Source organism: Chlamydotis macqueenii, chromosome 1 (genome assembly GCF_036417535.1).
Source record: "Chlamydotis macqueenii isolate bChlMac1 chromosome 1, bChlMac1.mat, whole genome shotgun sequence".
In the NCBI taxonomy this organism is placed as follows: Eukaryota; Metazoa; Chordata; class Aves; order Otidiformes; family Otididae; genus Chlamydotis; species Chlamydotis macqueenii.
In genome coordinates, this window is record NC_141556.1 from 63319444 (window position 1) to 63342840 (window position 23397).

General features: G+C 47.9%; 1 protein-coding gene across 1 annotated transcript; it reads left to right on the forward strand.

Moving 5' to 3' along the window:
• Positions 1–5839: 5839 nt before the first annotated feature.
• SVOPL (SVOP like) lies at positions 5840–21997 on the forward strand. The gene is made up of 14 exons (XM_010120803.2): positions 5840–5918; positions 7004–7095; positions 7855–7953; positions 8408–8479; positions 8585–8709; positions 10192–10255; positions 11704–11829; positions 13254–13382; positions 14996–15069; positions 16590–16792; positions 17989–18100; positions 19188–19269; positions 20750–20839; positions 21187–21997. Exons 1-14 carry the CDS (start codon positions 5840–5842, stop codon positions 21346–21348), a joined length of 1509 nt encoding a protein of 502 aa, XP_010119105.2. The 3' UTR covers positions 21349–21997.
• Positions 21998–23397: the final 1400 nt, after the last annotated feature.

A 23397-nucleotide genomic window follows, 5' to 3' on the forward strand; every position in this document is an offset into this window, starting at 1 on the left:
CCCAGCAGGACACACAGTGGAATAGTCGTCATGGGCCAGTAGCCAGGCTTGAGAACCACCTTCCTGCTACAGTGACCAGGGAGAAAATGCAGCCCCAGGCAAAGCAGTAGTTCCACTTTTTCCCTTTTGGTGCTAAGAAGCAATACTGGCTTTGGGCACTGGCCCCCACAGAGTCAGAAGCCTTTTTCTCTTTTAACAACAGCTTGAGATTTAAGCTGGAGTGGAGAAGAGGTGGGCATAAGAGTGTGTCCATGACCCACACATGGCCTTGTGCCACCAGTCCTTCAGGCATGGGTAACCTATGGTATGTACAAAAACCACACGGAGATGAATGCAGCGGGTGTCACAGCTGCTCAGCGTATGCACGTCACCTTTGTTTCTTCTTTCCAGCCTATTTTCTTTATTCCTCTTCAGGAGAAAAGATGTCTTGAAGCAAGAAATGTCAAACTTTTTTGATGTGTTACCAAACGCAGAGAATACAATTTGCTTGATGAAACAGTGGGTGGATTTTCTGCACAAACATGTATTTTATCTGTATTGCACCTTTCCATGTGATTGCAATGTAACTGAGAAGGTGATTACCTGAAACAGAATATCCGCTCCTTTTAGAGCTTCTCGGTGTTTTGGGTTTTTTTTTGTCTGAGCTTTACATTTTAAGCAAGAAAAACAAGTTATCCTGTGAATACTGCAGGTGACAAGATGGTCTGTTGTTTGCTGTACCAAAGAGCGATTCAAACATTTGGCTTAATTCTATGTTCACATTTCCCTTTCTGTGCGCAACTGAATAACGCAGCAGGGCCCGTGGCTCACTTGTGCATTCGTGATACGGGGACGGAACTTACCCACTCCACACGAGGACTCAGCCCACTTATAATCAGGGAGCATTCAGATGAAAAAATTCATGAGAGACAGGGCTGTCTTCAACACTTTGAGGAGAGCCCTGGCTTTCATCTGGTTTGTTTTTAAGACTTATTTAAAGATCCAGAAATGTTCCAGAGAGTGTCTTGTTTTTAAAAGGTTTTTCTGCGGAAGATGAGGGGGATTTTGGAGTAGAACAGTGACTCCCCGTTCCCTAACACAACTGCTAAGCTGAACAGGACCATCTTTTCTAGCTGATGCTGTGAATGTGGCCACCAGATGTGGTCAGATCCAGCAGAGATTACCATTACAAACTAGCAGACTGTGGTGTCCTTATCTGGACTTTACTCATTGCTGGAGGAGGTGTGACTTCCAATTACCTGATCAGGAATTCTTCCCAAATCAGGACCTTAGCCTGCCCCTCTGGGGCAGACTCAGGATTGCTGCCTATGGAGGAATGGGTGCCTCTGGATCCAAAGCTCATCCCATTGCTAGGAATGTGTCTGTTTCTGAGAGCTACTGTCATGAGTTATGTCATTTGGAGAAAAATAATATAAAAACCCTCACTGAATGACCATGTAGGAAGGGAAAGGGATAACAAAGTCAGTCAAATTAGTTTTGGTCACTCACACTCATTCTTTCCTGGATTTTTTATTTCTTCTCAAAAGAGCCATTGCTGTGTGAGGCCAGGACCTCCTGCCAGGGTGACTTTGGTGGCGTGGAGGATGTGGAAAGCCAGGTATTGAGTTCTTGCCCAGTCTGTTGGGTCCTCTGGACTGATAACAATGAACTGGCTTTTGGACTAAGCTTTCATAACTGTAAAGAGTTAAGTTTCCTGGAGCTCAGCCTTGGGCTCCTGCAGCGAACAGCACTTTCCTCAGTGTTTTCCTGTGTGATGGCTCTCTGTCATGTCTTTGGCCAGCATGGAGACCTTTCTTCTCATCCTCACTCTCTTGTTTCTCCTAGGGCTTACACACACACAGACATTTCTGTTCATGCTTCCATTACCAGTCTTTGCATTTCTGTGGCAAATTAAAATATCATGAGGTGGTTAAAAAAAAAAAGCAATAGGCAAAGCAACCTTTTGTTCAATGCTGAACACCTAGGACTGAAAGCGTATCTCTATGGCTGAGAATTTCATTGGTATTTTGATCATTTTTTCCCTTCTGTATTGGGAAGCTGGAGTGCCAAAACATCTGCACCCACTTGTGATTGCACGCACGCTGTCTGAGTTTTTGCACTGAGAACATAATGGTATGGATCTGGCAGCATGGAATATGCGTCTAGTTCAGCAGATGCTAATAACAGCTGTAGCTGAATATTAGATATTATTAAAAGGAAAATAAGGCTGTGAAATAGCATATGCTGGCTGGTAGCAAATGTCTTCCTGATGGTTGGAAGAATGAGATTCAGCATGGGAGTTACAAGCTTTGATAAAACTGTTGCAGCGTTGCTGCCAGCTCAGTATGCATATTTCAAAAGAGAAGGATTTTGGTAGCCCTCATGGAAGACAGAGACAAAAAAAAAACTTCCCAGAGTCTTCACTAGGAGAAGCTAAAGCCAACGCCACACACTTGAGTAGTAAAGGTTGATATATACACGCCTAGGCAAGAGCACAAAGCTATTGTAGCTCAGATTCACTGGCCAACTCAACCTGTAGCAGAGATTCATTGCATGGTAAGGTTGGGATCACTGCAGTAGTTTGTTACTAATTCTCTCTGTAGTTTGGTACTCAGTCAGGAAATTTAGAAGGATGAAGCAGATGAACAGGCCCAATTTCTTTTGATGATGATGGCATCTGAGTTGGCTTTGCCTTGCTTGAGGGGGGCTGTTGGCTGCAGCACCCAGGTGCTGCTCATGCTTTGCAGGCTCCTTCCATGGGGGCCGCTGCTGCAGGACCTGCCCCTAAAACCTGTCAGCTAAAATCTTGTAGGTGTAGTAATAAGGGTATCTCCCCAGGGCCCTCCCTCCATCTCCCTGGGGTCATCCCTGTGGTGGGCAGCCCCTGTGGAGGACCTGGCAGTGCCACAGGGCCAGCACTGCGGCACCCTGTCCGTGGCACTTACTTCTGGGGGTGGAGGTGGGTGGAGAGGGACCCGCCTGTGCCCGGTGAGGAGGAAACCTGACTCCTAAGAGCTGGATCCCAAATCCACAGCACTGACAACACGGCAAAAAGAAAATAGCAGAAGGGAAAGAAACAACCAGAAGAGAGGAAAGATCTGCTCCTCCGTGCCTGAGACATTGCAGAGGTAAGGAAGCTTCACTCAAAAAAAAAAAAAAAAACAATCTATTCAAGATGTGGCTTAGTAGTTGGGGGTGGTGGGGTATCTGATCATTTGTATGTCATGTGCAGAAGCTCTCTGACTTTACTCACAAGGTTCCCAGCTGGTCTCATGAGCAGGGTTGCATATCATGTGCCCTGTGCTGTCTTGCAAGCCCTCCAGCGTGGGGTCACAGCATCCTGCTGCCGGGTCCCACCAGCAGTGTTGTTGCACTCTCGGTTGCTCCCTTTGGATGGAGGATGGCTCATTTCCCTGCCAGCAGCAGCTTTGTCACTGCTGTTGGTTTGGCTCATGTAGTTGGCATTTGGCATTTTCAGCGGGGTTTACAAATAGTGGGAAACCTGTAACTCCCCAAAGAGGTGTGATAGACACTAGCTGCTCCATCAAGGCAAACACGACTGCAAAGTTTTGGGATGAGCAAACTATGGGTTTGGTAGGAACTGTTAGGGGGTTTGCTAAACAGTTGCATCTAAATCTCTGTCTTTTGGACATAAATGCTAGACCTGAGCATACAGCGCCAGGACTGACCTAAACAGTGGCTTCTTGTCTGTGTGTAGATGAGTGAATTTTGCTCCAGCTGTCCCAATACTGTGGAAAGAGAGGGATGCAGGTGCTTGCACAGGTTTCTGGTGGTTTTTGAGATGCTACAGCAGGTATCCCCTGCTTACCGACTGCTACTTGAGAGCATTCTGGGTCTCCCCTAGGTGCTATCCACCATCCTGACGCCTCTGTGGGTCTCTTGGCTACTACAGTGGTGTGTCGGAGGTGGCGATGCACCCTTCTGCTTGAGCACCAGGGGTCCTGCAGAGCAGCACCAGGGATGAGGGTTCACTTCCCTTTTCTGGAAGAGCTGCAGCACTTCCCAGAACAGTGACACATGGCTCAGAGCAGGTGACCATCAGTGAAATGCTCCAGCGTCTCTCAGAAAAAATTAGCAGAGTATCCCAGCATCAGGATGGGTGGGCAAGGACATAGGGCTTGATCCTTGTCCTGGACTTGCCAGTGCCTTGGGCTGTGCCCGCTGCAGGCTTCAGAGGAAAGTGGCTGTTTAATCAAACACATGATGCTGCATGATGTGGCAGCTTAGGGCTGAGTGTGTTAGGTCCCTAATCATAAAGGAACAGAAAAAGAGGCCCACAGATTTTGTTATTGCAAAGCCCTTCGTGATTCAGCCACACAGTAAAGCTTTACCTATTCTTGCGGGCTCTTCCCGGCACCTCGTTTGGTTGCTCTTGAGTTGGTTCCACTTGGAAATGGTCCATAGCTGGTGGCCAGTGTGGTTGGCTGGTGGCAATGTGTGCTGCTGGCAGCTATCACGGCCTCCAAGGACACTGCTGGTAGTTGCAAGCAATATCCTACACATCCTCTTGTATGCTGACTGTTACGATCTGTAACAGCAAGGTCAGTGCCTGTGACCCTACTGACTAATCTGCCATTAGCCCTTAATGGCCTCCTTATAATTGTACCTCAGTTTAATGCTTTTAAGGTATCCAACCTGGGAGTACCGTAACTCCGTGCTTTCCATCTTTGTGCTGCCCTCTATCTCAGCTGGGATTTTGTCTCCTTCATTAGATGTTCTCAGTCATTAATTCTCTCAAGCTCTCAGCCTGCTCTGAGAGCTCTCTTTGATCACTGCTGGGTGGCCATGAATGCCGCCTGGGCCAATTCCAGCACCCCTAGAAGGAGGTCATCAAAGGAGAGAGCATCATCAAATTGAAGATGGGTTGAGACCCCTAAGCCAGTGTCTGAGCATGCACTTGGCAGGAAAGCTTGTGGGTTATAGCAAGTGGTGTAATCCCTGCTGTGGGATTAAGATGAGTTTTTCTGATGAGGAAAAGCGACTGTTATTAGGCCAAGGGATTTAATGTTGGAAACCAGAAAGACTGGGGGAAGGAAGCCAGCTCTTCTGTGTTGCAATCCAGAATGCATGGCTGTGTTTCTTACTGACCTGAGAACACGGGGATTAGCACGGGGGTTGGGGGTGAGGCAGAGGATCAGATTTGCAGCAGGAAGCACAATGCTGGCAAGGTGCAGACTGGCTGAGGAGGAGGTTGGTGCTTGCCGGCCATGCCATCTCAGGACAGCCGGGGTTAGGGGCGTAGGCTGGGCCACCCTACTCCTTGGTGTGGATGTTCCCCCCCCCGGCTCTGTGTCAGTGCACGCTCTCATAATGTTGAGCAACTACAGCGTGCAGCACCTCTACTTCTCACTCAACTCTGGCTCCCAAGGGGCGGCAATTTCTGCCTTCAACAGGGGCAACCTGCCAGTCGTGTATGTCTTGGGTCTTGGAGATGCAGCATCTTTTGGCTGCCCCTGTGTTTCACTCACCCCTGGGCTGGGGACGTCGTCACATGCTCTCTTTATGTCAGTAGGTCTCCAGTTTTCCCTAAGGCAGTCCCGTGGGGACTTCCCATAAAAACAGCCGGTGCAATGCAATGACTGATCTCTGTCAGTTCAACTAACTCGCCTTGCTATGTTTCTATGTATTTTTCACAAAAAAAACACCCACTCTGGGAATGGACATGTCCTAATAGCTGCCTGAAATAAACCCATGTTTGAGTGTATCTGAATGTTTCTACTCCAGTGTGGGATGCCGCTTTGCTGGCTTGTTGCTCAGATGGCTTTGTGACTGTCCAGAAGTTTCACAGTTCAATCCCAGCCTTCTCTGACAGTGACGGTGGACCCCAGGAGCAGCTGAGATGGCCACCGCACCAAAAGAGGCAGAAAATGCTATTGGCTTGGAGGAAATCCACACGGAGAGACAAGAACCCCCAAAAGGTGGGTTTGTATTGGTGGGAATAGAAATTTGGGTCCTCATTTAGCCAGAGTAGAGGGAAGGTCGCTAGTCTTGGCACTCCAGCTACCTAAAACCTCTGTACATGGAGCCACAAGCACCAGCTTCATACTGCTCCTCTCCCATCACGGCTACCAGACTGGTGGCTGCTACCTACAGCAGTGGAAGTGCTGGCTGGCTTGGTTTTTCTCAGGCCTCTGCTTTGTGTAAGTATTTTATTTTATCAGTAATTCAAGGATCCTTTCATTTTGAATATTTTTTTTTAAAAGAAAAATATATTCTATTTCAATAGCATTTTAAAGTTAAAAAAATGTAGAAAACTATGAACTGGAAAGTTTTGCATTTGCAAAGAAAAAAAAAGAATTTTTTTCCTGAAATCCTGCAATAAGTTCTGTTCCATTTCAGAGGTAATGTTGATGGGTTTGAGCTTACTAAGTTGGGAGATATATGGCCTGACAGAAAAATGTATGCAGCTATGACTTTACCTAAACAAGATATTAAAAGTATACATACACTGAAAGCTTTCTACTAAGTCTGTTTATAAAGTCATCCCAGCCCCAATCTTGAGACGCTTTGTTTGCTCTTGAAATGGAGGGGGATGGGGGGGGGGGGGGGGTGTGCAGAAATCAGGAATAAAGGCTTAGGAGACTAAACTGAGCCCAGAGCCTCCAGCTGTGCTCGCCTTGCAGGGTTTGGGGCTGGGACATCCCCCAGCACACATTGCCTACGCCAGGAGCGGGCCTCTACCCCAGGGGCAGCTTGGGCAGAGGATGGGAACAGACCATTGCCCAGATGCAGAGACCCAGCCATGGGTTTCTGAAGCACCTGGGGTAATTGAGCGAGGCTGTCCTTCCTCCATGCCCAGCTTGCCCTCACCCTCCCCTGACATGCCTGGCCACCAGCGTGCCCAGGGGCTGGTCAGTGGACACACAACTGGTAGATGTTTCCAGCCTTCTTCCCGGTGTGGTTTCACAGCAGCATGAAAAATGCTCACATTTCATGAAGAGGAGGTACAATTTGACTGCTAACATGTTTTTTGTCTCTGTCTTTCTTTCCCTTTGGTCTTCAGGGCAGAAGACATTTACAGTGGAAGAAGCTGTAGAAACCATTGGGTTTGGGAAGTTCCACATTGCACTTTTCTTGATCATGGGCAGCACTGGGGTAGGTGTCTGCAGCCATCTGCACTGGCCCGAAAATCCACTCATTTTCCTTATTACTGCACAATAACAACCATAAGCACCACAGGCCCATATTGCAGCCCATTTTTTTCACACACAGCTTCTGCAGTTGTCATCATTGATATTGGCCACAACTGATATCAGACCTATTTCAGGGCAAAGCCAAGCAGGTTGGCCCAGAGCATCGCAGCCTGGCCCCTGCCCTGGAGCATGGTCCCACTGGGTAGCACTGATGGGGGCATGTCTTCAATAGCAGCTGAGAGTTAGGTTCAGCCTCCCAGTGGTATTTTTCATGGCATCCCAGGGCACTCTCACCCTTGGCTACCTGAAAAATGTCCTAACTGCCAGAGTCTTGGGTTAACGGTGTATTTGGTCGGGGAACTGGGGCACAAGCTTAAGGCTGGGCTGGTTTAAAGGTGTGATGGGGACATATCCATGAGGATCACTGCAGCTGAGGTGAAAAAACCTCAATCTATGTGTAAACGATAGGCTTATTTCTTAACTGAAGCCTACTGCTGGAGCAAACAGCCAATAGGGCAATGAAGTTTTTAATCAAAAACAGTTTTAAGAGGTCATCTTCATGTTAGATGCCTGAATTCACAGCTGGGTGCCTAACCAAGCAGCTTGATTTCCAGACATAGTTGAAGACCTTCCACTAGCACAGCTGGGTAAGAGTCTCCTCTGCAAAAGATGAGTCTTTTGTGTCTTCCTTGCTTGCTAATGGGCACACTCATTCCTGAAGGTGGCTGAAGCCATGGAGATCATGCTGATAGCTGTTGTGTCCCCTTTCATCCGATGCGAGTGGCAGCTTCAAGACTGGCAGGTGGCTTTGGTGACAACGGTGAGTGACTTGTGTTTCCCCCCATGCAAGTCATCCCCTACGTAGGCATTGTCCAGGGCACCACGATGGGCTTTGTAAAGTGCATTTCCCAATCAACCAAAGAAATTCCTAGAGCCTCCTCTCAGGGACAAGAACACTACCACAACTGTAGAAAACCAGAAAGCAAGCTGATGTAAGTGCATGTCCACACCCAGAGCTATAATGCTGAAACAAGCCCCCACTTCCATGTTCATATTTTGAAATCCTTGCCATCCAACCTCCAGCTTTGAGGGCTGAAGCAGTGAGTGCATACTTGGAGGAAGTCAGCCCCTGAAAGCCACCTTGCTCACGGCTCTGGGCACTGCTGTTCATCCTGCTGCTTGGAAAGCATTCAATTCACCCACAGCTCAAAGAGTAGAGCTGCCCGGTGCTGCTGGGAGCAGACTCTCCACAACTGTGTTTCAATTCCCCCTAGATGGTGTTTTTTGGCTACATGGTCTTCAGCATAGTGCTTGGGCTCCTGGCCGACAGGTATGGCCGCTGGAAGGTGAGTGAGCACCAGGGACTGCATGTCCCTTTTCCCAAGCCCTGTGGGAGCCATGCACCTGGCTTAGCCCATGGTTTGATGACCCTAATTTTGCCCCTTTTTCAGATTCTGCTGCTCTCGTTCCTCTGGGCAGCCTACTTCTCTCTGCTGACCTCATTTGCCCCATCCTACATCTGGTTTGTGTTCCTGAGGGCCATGGTAGGCGGTGGCGTGTCGGGCCACGCACAAGGGTAAGGCCATGCTCCGCTCCTCGTGACACGGGCAGCAGCAAGTCAGCCTCCATGGGAAGGTTAGCAGAGGCACTCATGGACTGGAAGGGGCTGAGTTCCTGGGTTTAGAGCAAAAAAGGCCCTTCAGCTTATTTCGGCTGACCTTGGCGGAGCGCCCGGTTTCCCTTGCACTGAGCCTGATAAGCCGTGGCTGTGCAGTGACCTGGAGAAGGCGGCAGGGAAGGGGCCTCCATGGGGGCTGGAAGTGGAAAGGGGAGCAAATTCCCACATCGCCTTAAAATGAAAGGCGGTTCTGTAATTTCACTGAATCCCGGTCGATCAACCTAAATTGCAGTTTCCAAGGACTCCCGAGCCCTGGAATAGAGAGGGCAGCTGGTTTTCGTTAAGCCAGTGACAGGGGGATTATTGAGCATATATATTATAAAAAGAATTAGACAGGTAACAGATGAGCAAACGCTGTTTCCTCATAAAAAAGTCACAACAGTTCTGCTTAAGTAGCAAATTCTTCTTGAACTGATGTAAAACATTCCCACTTAAATGAAACTTTTTGCCCTGTTGAGGCAGAAAGGGAGATGTGGAGGGAGAGAGGAGAAATTCACAATATTAACAACCACTTCTTTAGGAACCTGGCGAAATTAAATTATTTCTTTCAACTCTCTCAGGGAAACAAATGCAATACTTCATCGTCTTCCATGGTTCCTCAAAGCCTAGTTGCTGCCCACACAGGAAAGCCCCAAGTCGATCACATTGATCCGAGAGCCCTTTGCTGAAGCAAAGGATGGGAGGGAGATGGGTGCTGTGGTGAGAAGAAGGCACCGTGCGCCTGGGCTGTGCATCCGCTGAGCTCCCAGGGCTGCTTCCCTTGCAGGAGGACCACCATTCCCTGGCCATGAAGTCTGCTAATGAGCCTAATGAGGATGGAGGGCAATTACACATTTTATAGAACACTTCAACAGAAGGAGCCAACATGGGTCTCTTCCCGCCCCTCTCTCTTTCCAGCCAAGGAAGCACAAGTCCTGTGAGCTTGAGAGATGCCAGTGCCAGACACTCAACCAAGGGCTACCCAACCACTTGATAAAAAGTGGAACTGTTTGTTTTCTCTATTTAATGAAAAAAAAGATTCACTAAAAATTGTCCACTTCTACAAATGTACTCTGTGCCTGTGCTGACACCTCAGTCACCCCACAGGACAGTCCCGTAGGTGCACAGGCTGCAGTGTTCACCTGCTACTGCATCCTACAGCTGTGGCCTGGAGGTGATTCATGTCGTGCATCTCCCTTGTGTGTAATTTGGTGCCAGCACGAGTGAAAGGCAGAGAGTGGGGATCCCCCGTCTCTGGGTGCTCAGTGGTGGAAGAGGGATGGTGCTCTGTCTATGGGCAGCTACGACTGTCACCGCCTGAGCTGAGCTGAACTGTTGCTTGATTAATACAGAAATTCTCTTTGTTGCTGTATTTCTGCCTTTTTTTTCCTTTTTTGTTAGGCTCATCATAAAAACAGAATTTTTGCCCACCAAATACCGAGGATACATGTTGCCTTTATCTCAGGTAAGAGTGAGCACGTTACTGTTCCTTCTAGCCCTGAGTCCTGGGAGATCTGTCCTGCTGCTCTTTGGAAGCCAGGTCTCCAGCACATCAGCCTTTCTCCCAGAGTAGTCACACTCGTCTCGGTGTTAGCAAATGCCTCCTGCCTCCTGCGCCCCGAAGCGTGGCGGCTGCGTTATTAAACATGTACACAAGCAGCTGTCTGCAGAAGAGAGGCAATTTCTTCTCAAATAATCAGATGCTGCGAACATTGCATGAGGACTTCAGTGATGGTTGACAGCCAGCCTCTCGGTTGCCCTATCGATAACCGTGCTGCCTGCTCTAACAGGGCCAGTGATGATGGGCTTTCTGGCAAGCCCTGGGGCTAGCAGCACCACCAACCTCCTCTGGGCCTGGGCTTATCCCTCCTCTCCTTAGACTTGTTTAGTAACAATTTATTCATAGGTTGATTCCTAGATGAGGTCTTAATCTGCACATCTTCGTGTTCCTGCTCGGGGACGGCATGGGACTTTGCACAGGATAGGGCTAGGGTAGATAGTGAGATGGCCTGAGACGTGCTGGGAGGGTTGTGACTGCTTGCTGGGAAGAGACCACAGCAAGCGTGACTCCAGATTTCTTCAACGGGCACTTTCTGCATGTGCAAATGATCTGTGGAGGCCTCATTGAGCACACAAACTCATCTGATTGTTGAACCAAAAGTGTTTGTATATGGCCTTGTGGCAGGGATAATTTGCTTTTCATTACTGCCTGTTTGATCCTGGGGCTTCATTATCAAAGAGTCATCAGAAACACAAAGGTTTATAAAAAAGAACAATCTCATATTTCTCCCCAGAAATTTGTTATTTCTGCCCGCAGATTGCTCATGAACTTGCTGTGGCTTTTATGTATTTGTGCTTTGTGTTGGCTGAGCTCCCTTGGGTGGTCCCCTGGAAAGGGACGTGTCTCTTAATGGTAACAAGTGAACTTTGGGGAGGAATGTACTTGTAGATTGGGGGGCCAGATTCTTCATTGGTACATCTTGGCACTGAGTCTACTGGAGACACACCAGCTTCCAGCAGTGGAAATCTAGGCTGGTTTTGCTTTTGGTGCTTGTAAATCTGCTGCTTTCCCACAGAGATTTAGACAAGAGGAAAATTCATGGGCAAGAACATTAGCAGAGAAGCAAAGGAAAGGACAAAAGAAGTGGCTTTAAGTACAATGGTAGCCACAGCAAGTTATCTGTTTTCATCTGGAGCTAATTAAGATTATCTCCATCCATTCCTCCCCAAATCTTTGTCTGTCTTTCCCTCTTTCCTTCAACCCAAGCTCAGCTTCTCAGACAGGCTTTGTTTGGATCCCATTGCTCGCCAGCACAGATCCCCACCTGTCTGTGAGACCAGACCAGAAGGGGAGAAAATAAACAAATCACTTCTATGTCTTCATGTTTTAACCCCTTCCTTTCCCTTGGAAAGGTGTTTTGGTTGGCAGGATCCTTGTTAATCATCGGCCTGGCATCAGTGGTGAACCCAACCATCGGCTGGCGGTGGCTGATCAGAATCGCCTCCATCCCCGGCATCCTTCTCATTCTGGTGTTCAAGGTAGGAAGAGCCCCTCTCCCCAGTCCCTGTTGCACTGCCACTGATCTGGCATCTCCCCAGGCATGAAGAGGCAGCATGTTCCACCCCACACAAGCCTGGGCCTGTCCTTGTGTCCTCCTTTCACCACTGCACCCCTCTCATCTGGGGGAGCTTGGGAAGGTCCTAATGGCTCAGTGGGGGCTGCAGACTAGCTGTTGGAGAGACGATACCCTGCAGGAGATGGCTTGGCTTTGTCTTGCTTTGTAAAGCCTCTGGTTTTACTCCCCTGCTGCAGTCTTCCAGCGCTCCAGTGTCCAGGCTGCCAGGGGTACCCAGAGACTGCAGTGATGGGCCAGGCATTGAGAGGAAGACAGGCTAGACAGGGTGTGCAAAAAAATCACAGTATCTTCAGTCTAGTGCTGGTCCCAGCACATCCTCTTCAGTCTTTACATTTGCTAAGGCTGAGGAAAGAAGCCTCAGTGAAGTGTTCACAGAGCAAATGAGTGTCAGGGTCAACTGCAGCTTCCCCAGGTCCACTCATGTTCCAGCAATATCAGCCTTGGACATAAGGACCGTCTCATTTCTGGGGAGTGATGCAGAAAATCCCTACTTACAGTGCTCGTGGGCACTACAGTGCTAAGCTGTGGCTGGTACAAGCCGTGCAGATGTGAAAGCCCTTCCTGCAGCGGAAAGGATGCACAAGTCCATCTGGGCAGTCAAATGCAAGATTGCTGTGAACATCCACTTGTATATCTTTGATGTTTGGTTTCTCTGATTATTTTTGGCAGAAAGAACGAGTAGCAAAAGTTTTTAGTCCAGACGAAAAAAAGATACGGTCAACATAACATATCTTTAAAAAAGGAGGAGTCTTTAATTTCTGTTTCAGTGATACACATATAATTGATTGTAATTTAATAGAGCCATAATTAAATAAGAAGGTATTTTATTTTGGAGAGAGCGCCAGATACGGGTGAACATTGCAGATGCTAGTGATGAGTGAGTTTGTTCCTAAATTTTATCCATGTATCCCTTTTTCCTAATGACCCTGCTGAATGTTCCAAGATTTTCACTTGAGTAAGTGGCATGTGTCTTGTCCTATTTTAGCATTTCAATTAATTAAGGGTTGGTTTTGTTAAACCTGTGTCTTTGGCTTGCCCCTCTCCCAAGTGCTTGCCTCAGCTGGCTCAGCAGCAGATCCCCGGGAGCTGGACCAAGAAAGGGGTTTGATGGGCAGGGTAAGCCCCCCAACATGGAGTATGGGGAACTGGGACATGCAGGGGTGCCCTATGGCATCGCTGGGGAGAAGGACAGGCAAAAGGCTGCTCCGGCTCAAGTGGTGCCCCATGCTAAACTGGCTGGGCTCCTGGGCACCACGGGAAGCAGTGAGCAGGGTTGTGTGGATGGGAGGGGTGCAAAAAACCTTTCTGACACCGCTCCACTTTCAGTTCATCCCAGAGTCGGCGCGGTACAATGTGTCCACAGGAAACGAAGCGGCTGCTCTGGCCACGCTGCAGAGGATAGCCAAGATGAACGGGGCGACAATGCCCGAAGGGGTGCTGAGGGAGCCTGCCAAGGTAAGCTGAGCCTGTGGCATTGTCTGGTTCCTCCATCCCAGATCTGGGATTTGGGGAGGGAGCAGGACCGCCAAGTACATCTCTCCCTGCCTCTCTCCCCTTCCTTGCCTCGTTTCTTTCTAAACAGCTATTGAATGTGATGAAGAAGATGTCATTTTTCTTTTGGAAAAAGAGTAATCTTAGCCCTCAAAATGGAATTGGGGTTTCTGCTTTTTTTCACATTCTTAGTTTTCACTGGGACAAATATCGTGCTGAGAAAAGATTTGCTGCTTTTACCACAGAAAGGGCTCCTGGCAAAGCACATTCTTCCTTATGCCCATCCATCCCCCCAGTGCCATGCGACCTGGGACCTGTCCCCTCAGGTTCCATCTCAGGGCTGTGGCAGGTCGGGCTGTGAGGGTCCCTGCCATGAGGTCAACCCATAATTTACAGAGGCTTCTCCCAGTCTCTGGCCAGACTTGTCCACTGGGTCCCAGCACCTCAGGTCACTGAGTGCGGAGCCACAGACCAGCAGGAGAGGTTATAGCAGGAGAGGCCGTTTCAGAGTGACCACCATTTCCACATGTAAGCAGTTGAGCAGCTCAGGAGTTGATCACTACAGGACCAAAATGCCCAAAAGAATGTGTGGGTGCTGCAGGCAGGGCAGGAGAGGAGCTGGGGACCAGGGTACTCCCAGGCTGCTCCTCCTTACCCTGAGTCTAGGCCCTGCAAGTGTAGGAGGACTTATTCAGGTGCCTTCTTTGACCGCCGAGAGAGGAAGATTGGACAAAACTGTTGTCCAGGGCCTCAAAATTATTATCCAGCTCTTTTAAGTCCCTTTCTTGGACCTCTTTGCTGCTTATTCAATCCCACAAGACCAAGCATTGTCCTCAGCAATTCATGCAAGATGGTGCTATTGTATTGGAATTAATTAGGATTAAAGCTTCCCTGTAGTTTAATTAAATTTATGTAATGGACCCACATTTGCTGTAGGAAGGGTTTTTCTTAGTTGTACGCCCTCTTGGGCTGAACCAATGATGAGGAAAATAAAAATAAGGCAACCCAAACCATACCTGTGAACTTGTCTCCCCTCGCTGATGGGATGCTGGGGCAGCTGACAGCTCTTGGCGAGCAATGGGGCAGGCAGGGCCCCCCACTGCCTGCCTGTCTCTCTGCTCACTGGCATTTCAGGCCTCCCGTCAGGATGCACGTGGCCAGAAACTTGCTCCACATGCAGAGCAGCGGACACTGGGCCCCTCTTCCCAGCACGTGGGGCAATGTGAGCTGCCAGCAGCCCCAGCAGTGCTGGCTCCTCAGCCACAACCAAGCCCCTCTCCAGCACCGTGATGGTCATGCTGGGGCCAGGCTGCTGGGAGCTGGGGGGGCCTGTGGGGGGCCGGGAGTGTTCAGGGTGTTCTCCTCCGCTCCATCCTTTGCAGCAAGTCCTCCTGTGGGCATCCTTTGGGAAGAGGGGCTTTCGTCTCTGGAGGGCTGATGGGGCACTGTGTTGCACCATCGGTCAGTCTGTCTGTGCCACCGGCAGCCTGGGGCAAGGGCAGGGAGGCTGCTGCACCGCACCGCTGTATAAAAGATGCCTTTTAAAAAAACTTCTATTTCTACCAAATGATTTGCAGGAAAGGAGAGGAAGATTCAAGGACCTCGTCCATCCCAAATACCTCAGAACCACTTTGCAGATATGGATCATATGGTAAAAAAGTATCTTTTTTTGTTTGTTTGTTTTGCTTATCAATCAGCTCTCTCAGTTCAACGTGAGCAGGGAGCAGAAGTCTCCTGTTGACTCTGCCATTACAAGGCACCACTTCTGCCTCAGGAGATGGCCGTGGATGCTTGGCAGCTGGAGAGGGAGTATGTGAGCACGGGTCACCGTAGGCTTGTCCTGATCTCAGACCATGGCTCAGACACCCTGTGTCAGTTGGTGTTGATGTAGGCAGAAAAAGACTGGACATCCAGGACGGTGCAGGGTGCCTTGAGTCCTTCCTCAGGACAGAGCAGCCCAGGGGAGGTGGGGTGGGAGCCAGGTGAGAGCGGCAGAGCCCATGGCTCTGCTTCCCTGCTTGGTGTAAACTTGTTCTTCCCGAGAGGAGAAATGCACCACCTTTGCAGGCCAGGCCATGATCAGTGAAATGGGGCTCCAACAGAAATTCATTAACCGTTACCAGTGCTACTGGCTCGGAAAAATTAAGACTGAAGAGAGATGGGTTTCATATGCCATGTTCCTGGTAGCTGCATGCAAGGGTAACGTGTGCTTCATTGACTTTGCTGTCTGGAGTGGAAATGAATAAATAATGTGTCTGTGGGAACTCCCTGACCCAAAATGTTGCTGTCAGGCCTTGAATTTTTTATGTTTTTTTTTCCCCTTAACTTGTATGAGTGTTATGAAATATCTTTCTTTTTGTTTTTTAATCCTCCTTTCTCTCCTAGGAGTCGCTGGCATGTTCTCGGGTTTGCATTCCTGCTCCCCCATGGCCCGAGCATCCCCCGCCTCCCGGCGCAGCTCGTTTCCTAGCCCAAATTCTGCTGCTCGTTTCTGAAACTGCCAAGGGGGACAAAAAAGTGAAAATTACTTTTCAGCCTGCTTATATTCAGGCGTATACTGAATTACTTGATAATGACAGAGCCAGGCTGCCATCACCAATGTTCTTGACAGCGAGCCAGGGTGCGATGTGAGCCTCTCCAGGAAGTTAATGAAAGCTTTTCTTGAAAATCCCTGTCTAGAAAGGATAAGGACTAAAAAAGCTGGACAGTTGCTTCATGTGAGCTGCAAGCATCAGGGCCTGATGTTGAGAATCCCTGGTGAGGGCCCCCAGGGCAGAGATGATTTGGAAATGTCTACATTTGCAGCGCTGCATGCGGAAAGGGACTGAAGGGGTACGCTCTCCCCAGCACGACCGCAGCAGGTCACCTGCTGCAGAGCAAGGAACAGCACTAAGGGACAAGCAAAAAGATGAGCTATGAGGGTGGGGGTCCTCTGAGGAAGAGAGGTGCATGGACATAGGTGGTAGCGGTGTGCCTTGCGTGGGGTGACCAGTGACCTGGTGGATGCCCCAGTCACCGCTGGGCTCAGGCTAAGTGGGTTTGCCTCACGCAGCGGGGCAGAGCTGGCCCGCTCAGCTGGGGTCCCAGGGCACCCAAACCCTGCTACATTGCAGTTTCCTCACCCTCCTGGTTGTTGCCGCCGCTCACTGCATTGTTTTTTCCCCACCACAGGCTTGGCATAGCTTTTGCTTATTATGGCGTCATCTTAGCCAGCGCTGAGTTACTGGAGCGGGACCTCGTCTGCGGCCCTGCAGCAGCACCGGTGCAGGACTCCGGCGACGGCTCCGAGGAGAGCCACAGCCCCTGCCACTGCCGCTTGTTTGGCCCTGCCGCCTACCAGACCATGATCATCAGCACGGCTGGAGAGATCGCACGTAACTGCTTCTCCCCTCCCTGCCCTGCCATTCCTTTTTTTACAGCCAGCCAATACTTGCTGCAAAGCTTTTAGCTCTGCGTGCATTTAGTGACATGCCAGAACTTGAAATGTCCTCAGCATTGCTGGCAAGTGCCAGGCACAGGCTCTTCACGTGAAGGTCTGGGACACAGGCCATGAGCTGGTGGCGAGGGAGGGCATTGCTCCTCAGGTGAATAATTCAGCTTCCACATGAGTCCTTCCAACAGCAGAGCCAAAGACCTCCTTTGCAGTTAGTATGTACTGACAGCCTTGGTTAAATTCCAGGTGAAATTGCTCCTACCTCACCAGAACCGAACCTAGTTTCCCACATTCCAGGACATGTAGATTTTGGACAGTCATAAATTAGCAAGGATTGCAAATAGTTGCATTGATGCAACTGAATGCACCACAGAAGTGCTCTACTTTCAAAGAGATGGTGGCCTTAGGAGCAGGTCCTCTGCTGAGCACTGCGGAATTAAAAAAAATTAAAAAAAAAAAATAAGATCCGCAGCAAACCAAAACGCTTCCTTGGTGAAGTCTGCCAGGGAACGGTGGAAGATGGCAGCATGGCCCAAAGGCACCCACATGGCACCCTTGAAAGAACTTGGCACGGTGTGTGGGTCCAGTATGCAACACTCCTGTGAGGCGAACGTTTTCCCTAGTTCAGGTCTCAGCAACTGTGCTACCAAGCGACCCAGCGCTGGCTCCTGCCAATGCAGCTCTTGCTGGGACCAGCCCAGTGATGCACTCGGGTGCCTGCTTAGAGCTTGCCTGATGGGGTACAGCACATACTGGGCTCCGGTGTTTGGCTGGGCCATGGCCAGAGGGAGCAAAACCACCCAGGGCCAGCAGCGTTCACCCAGTGGGCACCTTCCTTGCCCATGCTACTCGTGGCTCAGGACCAGGGCTGGTGTCCTGCCGTAACACAGAAGGGCAATTTCGGAGCGCAGGTACCATCCTGCGAGAAAAAGGACAAAGGAAAAAGGGCCATGGGGGCAAACTACAGGGTTTGGGTATGGGAAGGGAATTTTAGGGTTTGTGCATTTTGTAGAGCATTTGGTAGGCACTGGAGATGCAGAGAGATATTTTTGAGGCACACTGCATAAGGTCTATCAAGACAAACAATCTTTGCAGTTAGGTCATCTAACAATTTTCATTTTTCCTTTTTATCACCAGTAAATCCTTTGAACATTCTCGGCATCAATTTCCTCGGAAGACGCCTGAGCCTGTGCATCACCATGGGCTGTACAGCGCTATTCTTTCTTCTCCTTAACATCTGTACCTCGAGGTAGTCTCGCTCAGTGTGTGGGTGTTTTTGGGGTGGGGCGGGTGCAATGCTGTGGGCAGAGGGCAGTACCAGTGGTATTCGCAGGCCACCAGTTGGTCAGGCCAGTAATTCTTGTGCACCTGAAAAAACCCTCTGACTCGTTCCCTCCTCTTCCTGGGAAAGCTGCGGCAAGTGATGCTGTGGTGCAGCGATGGACACAGGGGCTCACTCCTACCACCAAGCCCACGTGGTTTCCCCTAGGCATACAACAGGCTGCTTCCTAGTGCAGTCTAGAAAATTGAAAATGCTGTGAAGAACAACCACCAGAAAGAAGTCATATTTTTATTTCAGTCTCTCTTTTTTCCCCCTTTCTTTCATTTTTGGCAGTGCTACATAAGTCTCCTCTAACTTGTAGAGTTGAGAGCTTCAAGAGAAGCTCAAGGCATCAAGGGAGAGGCTGCCACGAGTGCCATAATTATCAGGTTGATTCGTGAGGCTGTGTAAGAAAGACACACCCCTCCTCAAGCTGGCAGCGCTTAACGGTTACTGAAAATCAGAATGGCTTCAAGCTGAAGTTTCCTCTGAAGTGTGCTCGCCGGCGGTGTACACGCCTGAGGCTGGCTGAAATACATGGGAACTGGAGTGGGAGGCTGCAAAGAGTTGTTAAGCTGAACGAGCCCCTCTCAGGAAACTTACAGCCATTCACTAAGGCACTAACCTCTGTGCTACTATTATTGTTATTTTTATTTTTGCCTGAAATTGAGCCTGGCCATCATATTTGCTTGCAACATTTTTACAGAGAACCCAAAACCAGGGGCTGGGCTGGAAGACTTGACTGTAATGCTGAAGGCACCACCTGAGCTACTACTGTCCTGTTGGGATCATTCCCTCCAGCCTCCAACAGTGGCCAAAAGGAAACCTAACATGCAATAACCCCTTGTCAAATATGCCTAAAGAAAGATTATACCTATCAGCAATCAACTTTTCCTTATGCTTTCCCTTATGTTAAGCTGGTAAAAACCTTAGTACAGTGCATCTATTAGATTGCATCTCTGCTGATCACCGTTCAGTGATACTAACCCTTTGCTCCACACGGTTTTCTCTCTAGCGCAGGCATGACTGGGTTTCTCTTCATGCTGCGTGCCTTGGTTTCAGCAAACTTCAACACCATCTACATTTACACAGCAGAGGTGAGTCCTCCTGAAATAGATTAAGCTGCTCCAGGGCATGAAAGCCCATTTGCCTATAGCCAGCAATGTTGCCGTATTTATTGACTAGTTAGAGTCACCCTTCTTGAACTAAGTTTCTCAGGACCCCTTGCCACACAAGATCAGAGAAGAAATCAGATAAGTATCTGGGGATGACAACAGTGGGTGGAAGAGGTATGCCCTACCAAAGCCACCTGTTGATCAGCTACTTCCAAACGTTATTTTTTGAGGATGTTGTGTACCACCACCTTCCAAAACCCACAATATTTTCTCTCGTCAACCTCTGCAAAGTTAGAAAATAGGCTATCATTGAAAGGAACTTTTCCAGCACTTGGGGAATGATGTAGTGTGTAAGGTAGTATTTATGTATTTTCTTGCCTAATGGAAATTGTTGTGTTCCCTCTGCAAATAGTTTTAATTTTTCAGAGAGTTTGTCCTTCACACAACTTTGGAGACATGAGTTCTGTGGGTTAAGTATGCAGTGTTGGGGCTTTTTTTTTTTTTAAATAAAATTGTGTGGAGTTAAATGTATTGCCTTCCAGACTGAGTAAAGTGATAAAAAGCAAACAGCCGCAGCTCCCCCTGACTTGACCTGATACTTCTTTTAATAGCATACTACATTCGTGCATGCACCAGGCTTGATTAAATACTAACATTTTTAATACTTCTGAGTTGGACACTGTTGATGTTCAGGCCATTGCTGCAATGGCCATATAAGAAACCAATGCTCCTCACAATTTAATCAATTATTAGAAACCAAACTTGGAAATGCCCTTTCTGGCCACATGCCTGGACTCTTCTTGAGTTACCTTACCTACGTTAGCTTGGGCCTGTAAAGTACTTAAACAAAGGCTTCCATGAATAGACTTGCTAAAATCTATTGATATTAACAGTACTTAACTAAAGTTAAGCAAAACACATGCTTAAAAGTGGTTTGTTGGCACAGGTGTTTGAGAGATGTGAAAAAGAAAACACACAAAGCACATTGTTTTACTTTTAGAAGTTTCTGATTGGGATCTGGTTTTCTTTTTCCTCCTTCTAAATAAGTGTGTTGTTCATACAAATAAACAGGCAGTCTTGAAAGCTGCAGATAATATCCTTTCTTCCTGCTTTCCAGATATGGGGCCTGGCAATATAAACCGAATTCTTCCTTTAGCACCCAGCCTATCTGCTGGGACTTTGATGTGAGCTGCCCAGCACAGCTGGGAGAAAGGTGGCGGTGGCAGCAAGCAAACAGCAGAGAATCACATCCAGCTTTGATCGACTTGCCCTTCTTGGGGCAAGAAATGGCAGATTTGTAATGGCAGAAATGAGACTCAAAGAAGCCTTGATTTCTTTTCATAGTTTATCCCACTAGCTGCCCTTGATAAAGTAACAGGTATTGCCAAATAATTTTTTGTTTTAAAGTAAAGAAAAATAAGGACACCTATCACAGATCATTGTTCTTTCTGACCTGTTTTAGGTTTACCCCACCACAATGCGAGCCCTGGGGATGGGAACAAGTGGGTCACTGTGCCGCGTTGGAGCTATGGTAGCCCCATTTATATCGCAAGTAAGAGTATGCTTGGTCACGTTGGCAAACATTGTGCCAATCATTGCTATCAAATAGACAGAGAGAAGCCCCTGAAGTTCACTTAATGTGATTTTTTTTTTTTAATTTGGTGTTTATACAGCCAACTTTTGGGGTCTTTGCCAGATGTAGATCTGCAACAACCTCTTCCCAGAGCTTCACTTCCTAGTATTTCTTACTTTCTGAAAGCTCTTAGAGTCACAAGACATTGTTTCTCTCTTGTTGACTCTGTCAGCTGTTTGTGACCCTTCGTCCACTCTTTAATTCCTTATTAACTGCCAGTCTCCCACACCACGGAGCTGATGTTCGAGCTGTTCTTCTGCCTCCAGGTTCTCATGAGTGCTTCCTTCATTGGGGCCCTGTGCCTCTTCTCATCTGTGTGCGTGGTGTGTGCAATCTCTGCGTTGACGCTGCCCATCGAGACCAAGGGCAGGGCACTGCAGGTTTGTATTGCCACTCCAGGAGCTTCTGTGTATCTACATGCTGTTTAGAAACTAGAGATTATGATTCGGCCAGAATCCAAAGCAAACTCCCCGGAGTGCTCATAAGCCAAAATAAGGCTTCACAGGCAAGCACAGGAAGGTGCTGTTGCAGCACTGTCACTCCAGTTGCCTAAAGCTCTGTTTTTCTCATAAAACAAACCAGGAGGCCTGCCCTAACCTCAGCTACCTCACACAAGCGTATTAGCTTCGGCTAGTACAAGCCACTCTTTGCTAGGATCTTCAGTCCTGACTTCAAGTTGCTGCCTCACAGGCACATGTTCTGTTCTGCCTGCACTGTAGGGAGAGAGGATAGCAGATACGAGCTATACCTTAAATTACTAAAGCCATTTCTTCATCAAACATAAGTCAAAAGCCCCAACTACATCGGTCCATTCACTAAGCCACTGTGGCTGGTGTTTCCTGTAAAGCAATCAGCCAAAACACTAAGGGCAACGATTAAGGGGTGGGGGCGGGGAGTTTAAATTCAGACAGCCTCCCATGCACGAGCCGCACTAAGTTTAATTACAGGGGCTGCTGAGCAGTTCTGCGCTTCTAGTCAATTCAGCAATACCAGCATGAAAATTTTCACGTCAAGCGTGCCGCAAGCCCGCATCACACTGCCTGTTATTCTGCAGTCTTACCTGTATAAACCAGAAGACCACGGGCTAAATAATCCATGTTCTTTCTTTAGCAGCCTAGAGCAAGACAGACGTTTGATCAAACTGTTTTATGAGGGCTTCAGAACCAGACTCTAAAAAGAAAACATATATACAAACACACACACACACAACATATATATATCTATCTATCTATATATATATCTATATATACACACACACCCCGTGCCTTAACTTCAATAAATCACATCTTCTAAGGTTTCTCCAAGGTGCATGAGACAGTTACTTAACCTTAGGGTTTTTAGAAAAGCAACATGTTAATCTTTGCCTGCTTCTTTTAATGCTTGTCTTTTAGGAATGCTTGGTTTATGTTTTTATGACATTTAAAATATCTGTATGATATTCTGTAAAAGACTGGGGGGAAAAAAATAACCAAAGTTTAAGTAAGGAAGATGACAAAGCAACTTATTCTTCCCTTGTGGGTGAAATTCAACCCCACGCACAGAGACCAGAGAGCCACTTAGACCATCAAATGTTTGGATTTACAATAATAATTACTAAGCAAAACACTTCATTAAAACTGCTTTAGACCTAAAAGGAAAGCTTTGATTCAGCTACAGTTGGATTAACTGTGGCTAACAGTGGTCAAGATAAATAGCAGTGTAATGATTCCTTAATGGGATCCCCCTTTTCCTGGGGACATAATAGCATTATTACCCTCCTTGTACAAATAAGAGTTACAAGCTCCAGCTGCTGGCCTTTACATGGACAAGTAAAAAGGACAAAAAAATAAAAATCTACAGAACTAGCTGTGTGCTCCGAGCAGCCACCATTAGATCTTAAATTCAACTTGCTAACTCTTATCTCGGGGTCACTTCAGAGATTACATTTGCGTACGCAGTCATTCGGGGATGAATCATGACTGTTGAATGCATCGTCCGAGGGCCTCACATGGTACAGTCACCCAATCCGTACACGAATTTAAATACAGGATGTAAAAGCTCTTTTAACATGGCAGTATTATTTAGTCCTAAGGCTCCAGGCAATAGATGTGCTCCTTAAAGCTAGGTCTAAATGAACCAACTAAATAAAAAAAAAATCATTAACTTTTAGTGAATTCTAGACAATGACATTTTGAAAGCACATCTACTCTTTTTTCTGTTTATTAGGACAGCATCAGCCCTCTCTCAAGGCAGTCATGGGGACTGCCTATCAGAGGCGAGACCTTTTGAACATAGCCAAATGCATATGATTATCCCCTGTATCCATTTCTGTTGGTTTTCATGTGCAGTTTATTAATTTTATTGTTTTTTTTTTCTTTCCCCTTTTTAGCAAGTAAAATGAAAGCGAGTGTTTGATGTTGGAGTGGGTAGGAAAGAAAAATAAATCTTTGGAATCTGTCATTTCCTGTGAGCTACATTTGATGTTGATGGCTTCTCCG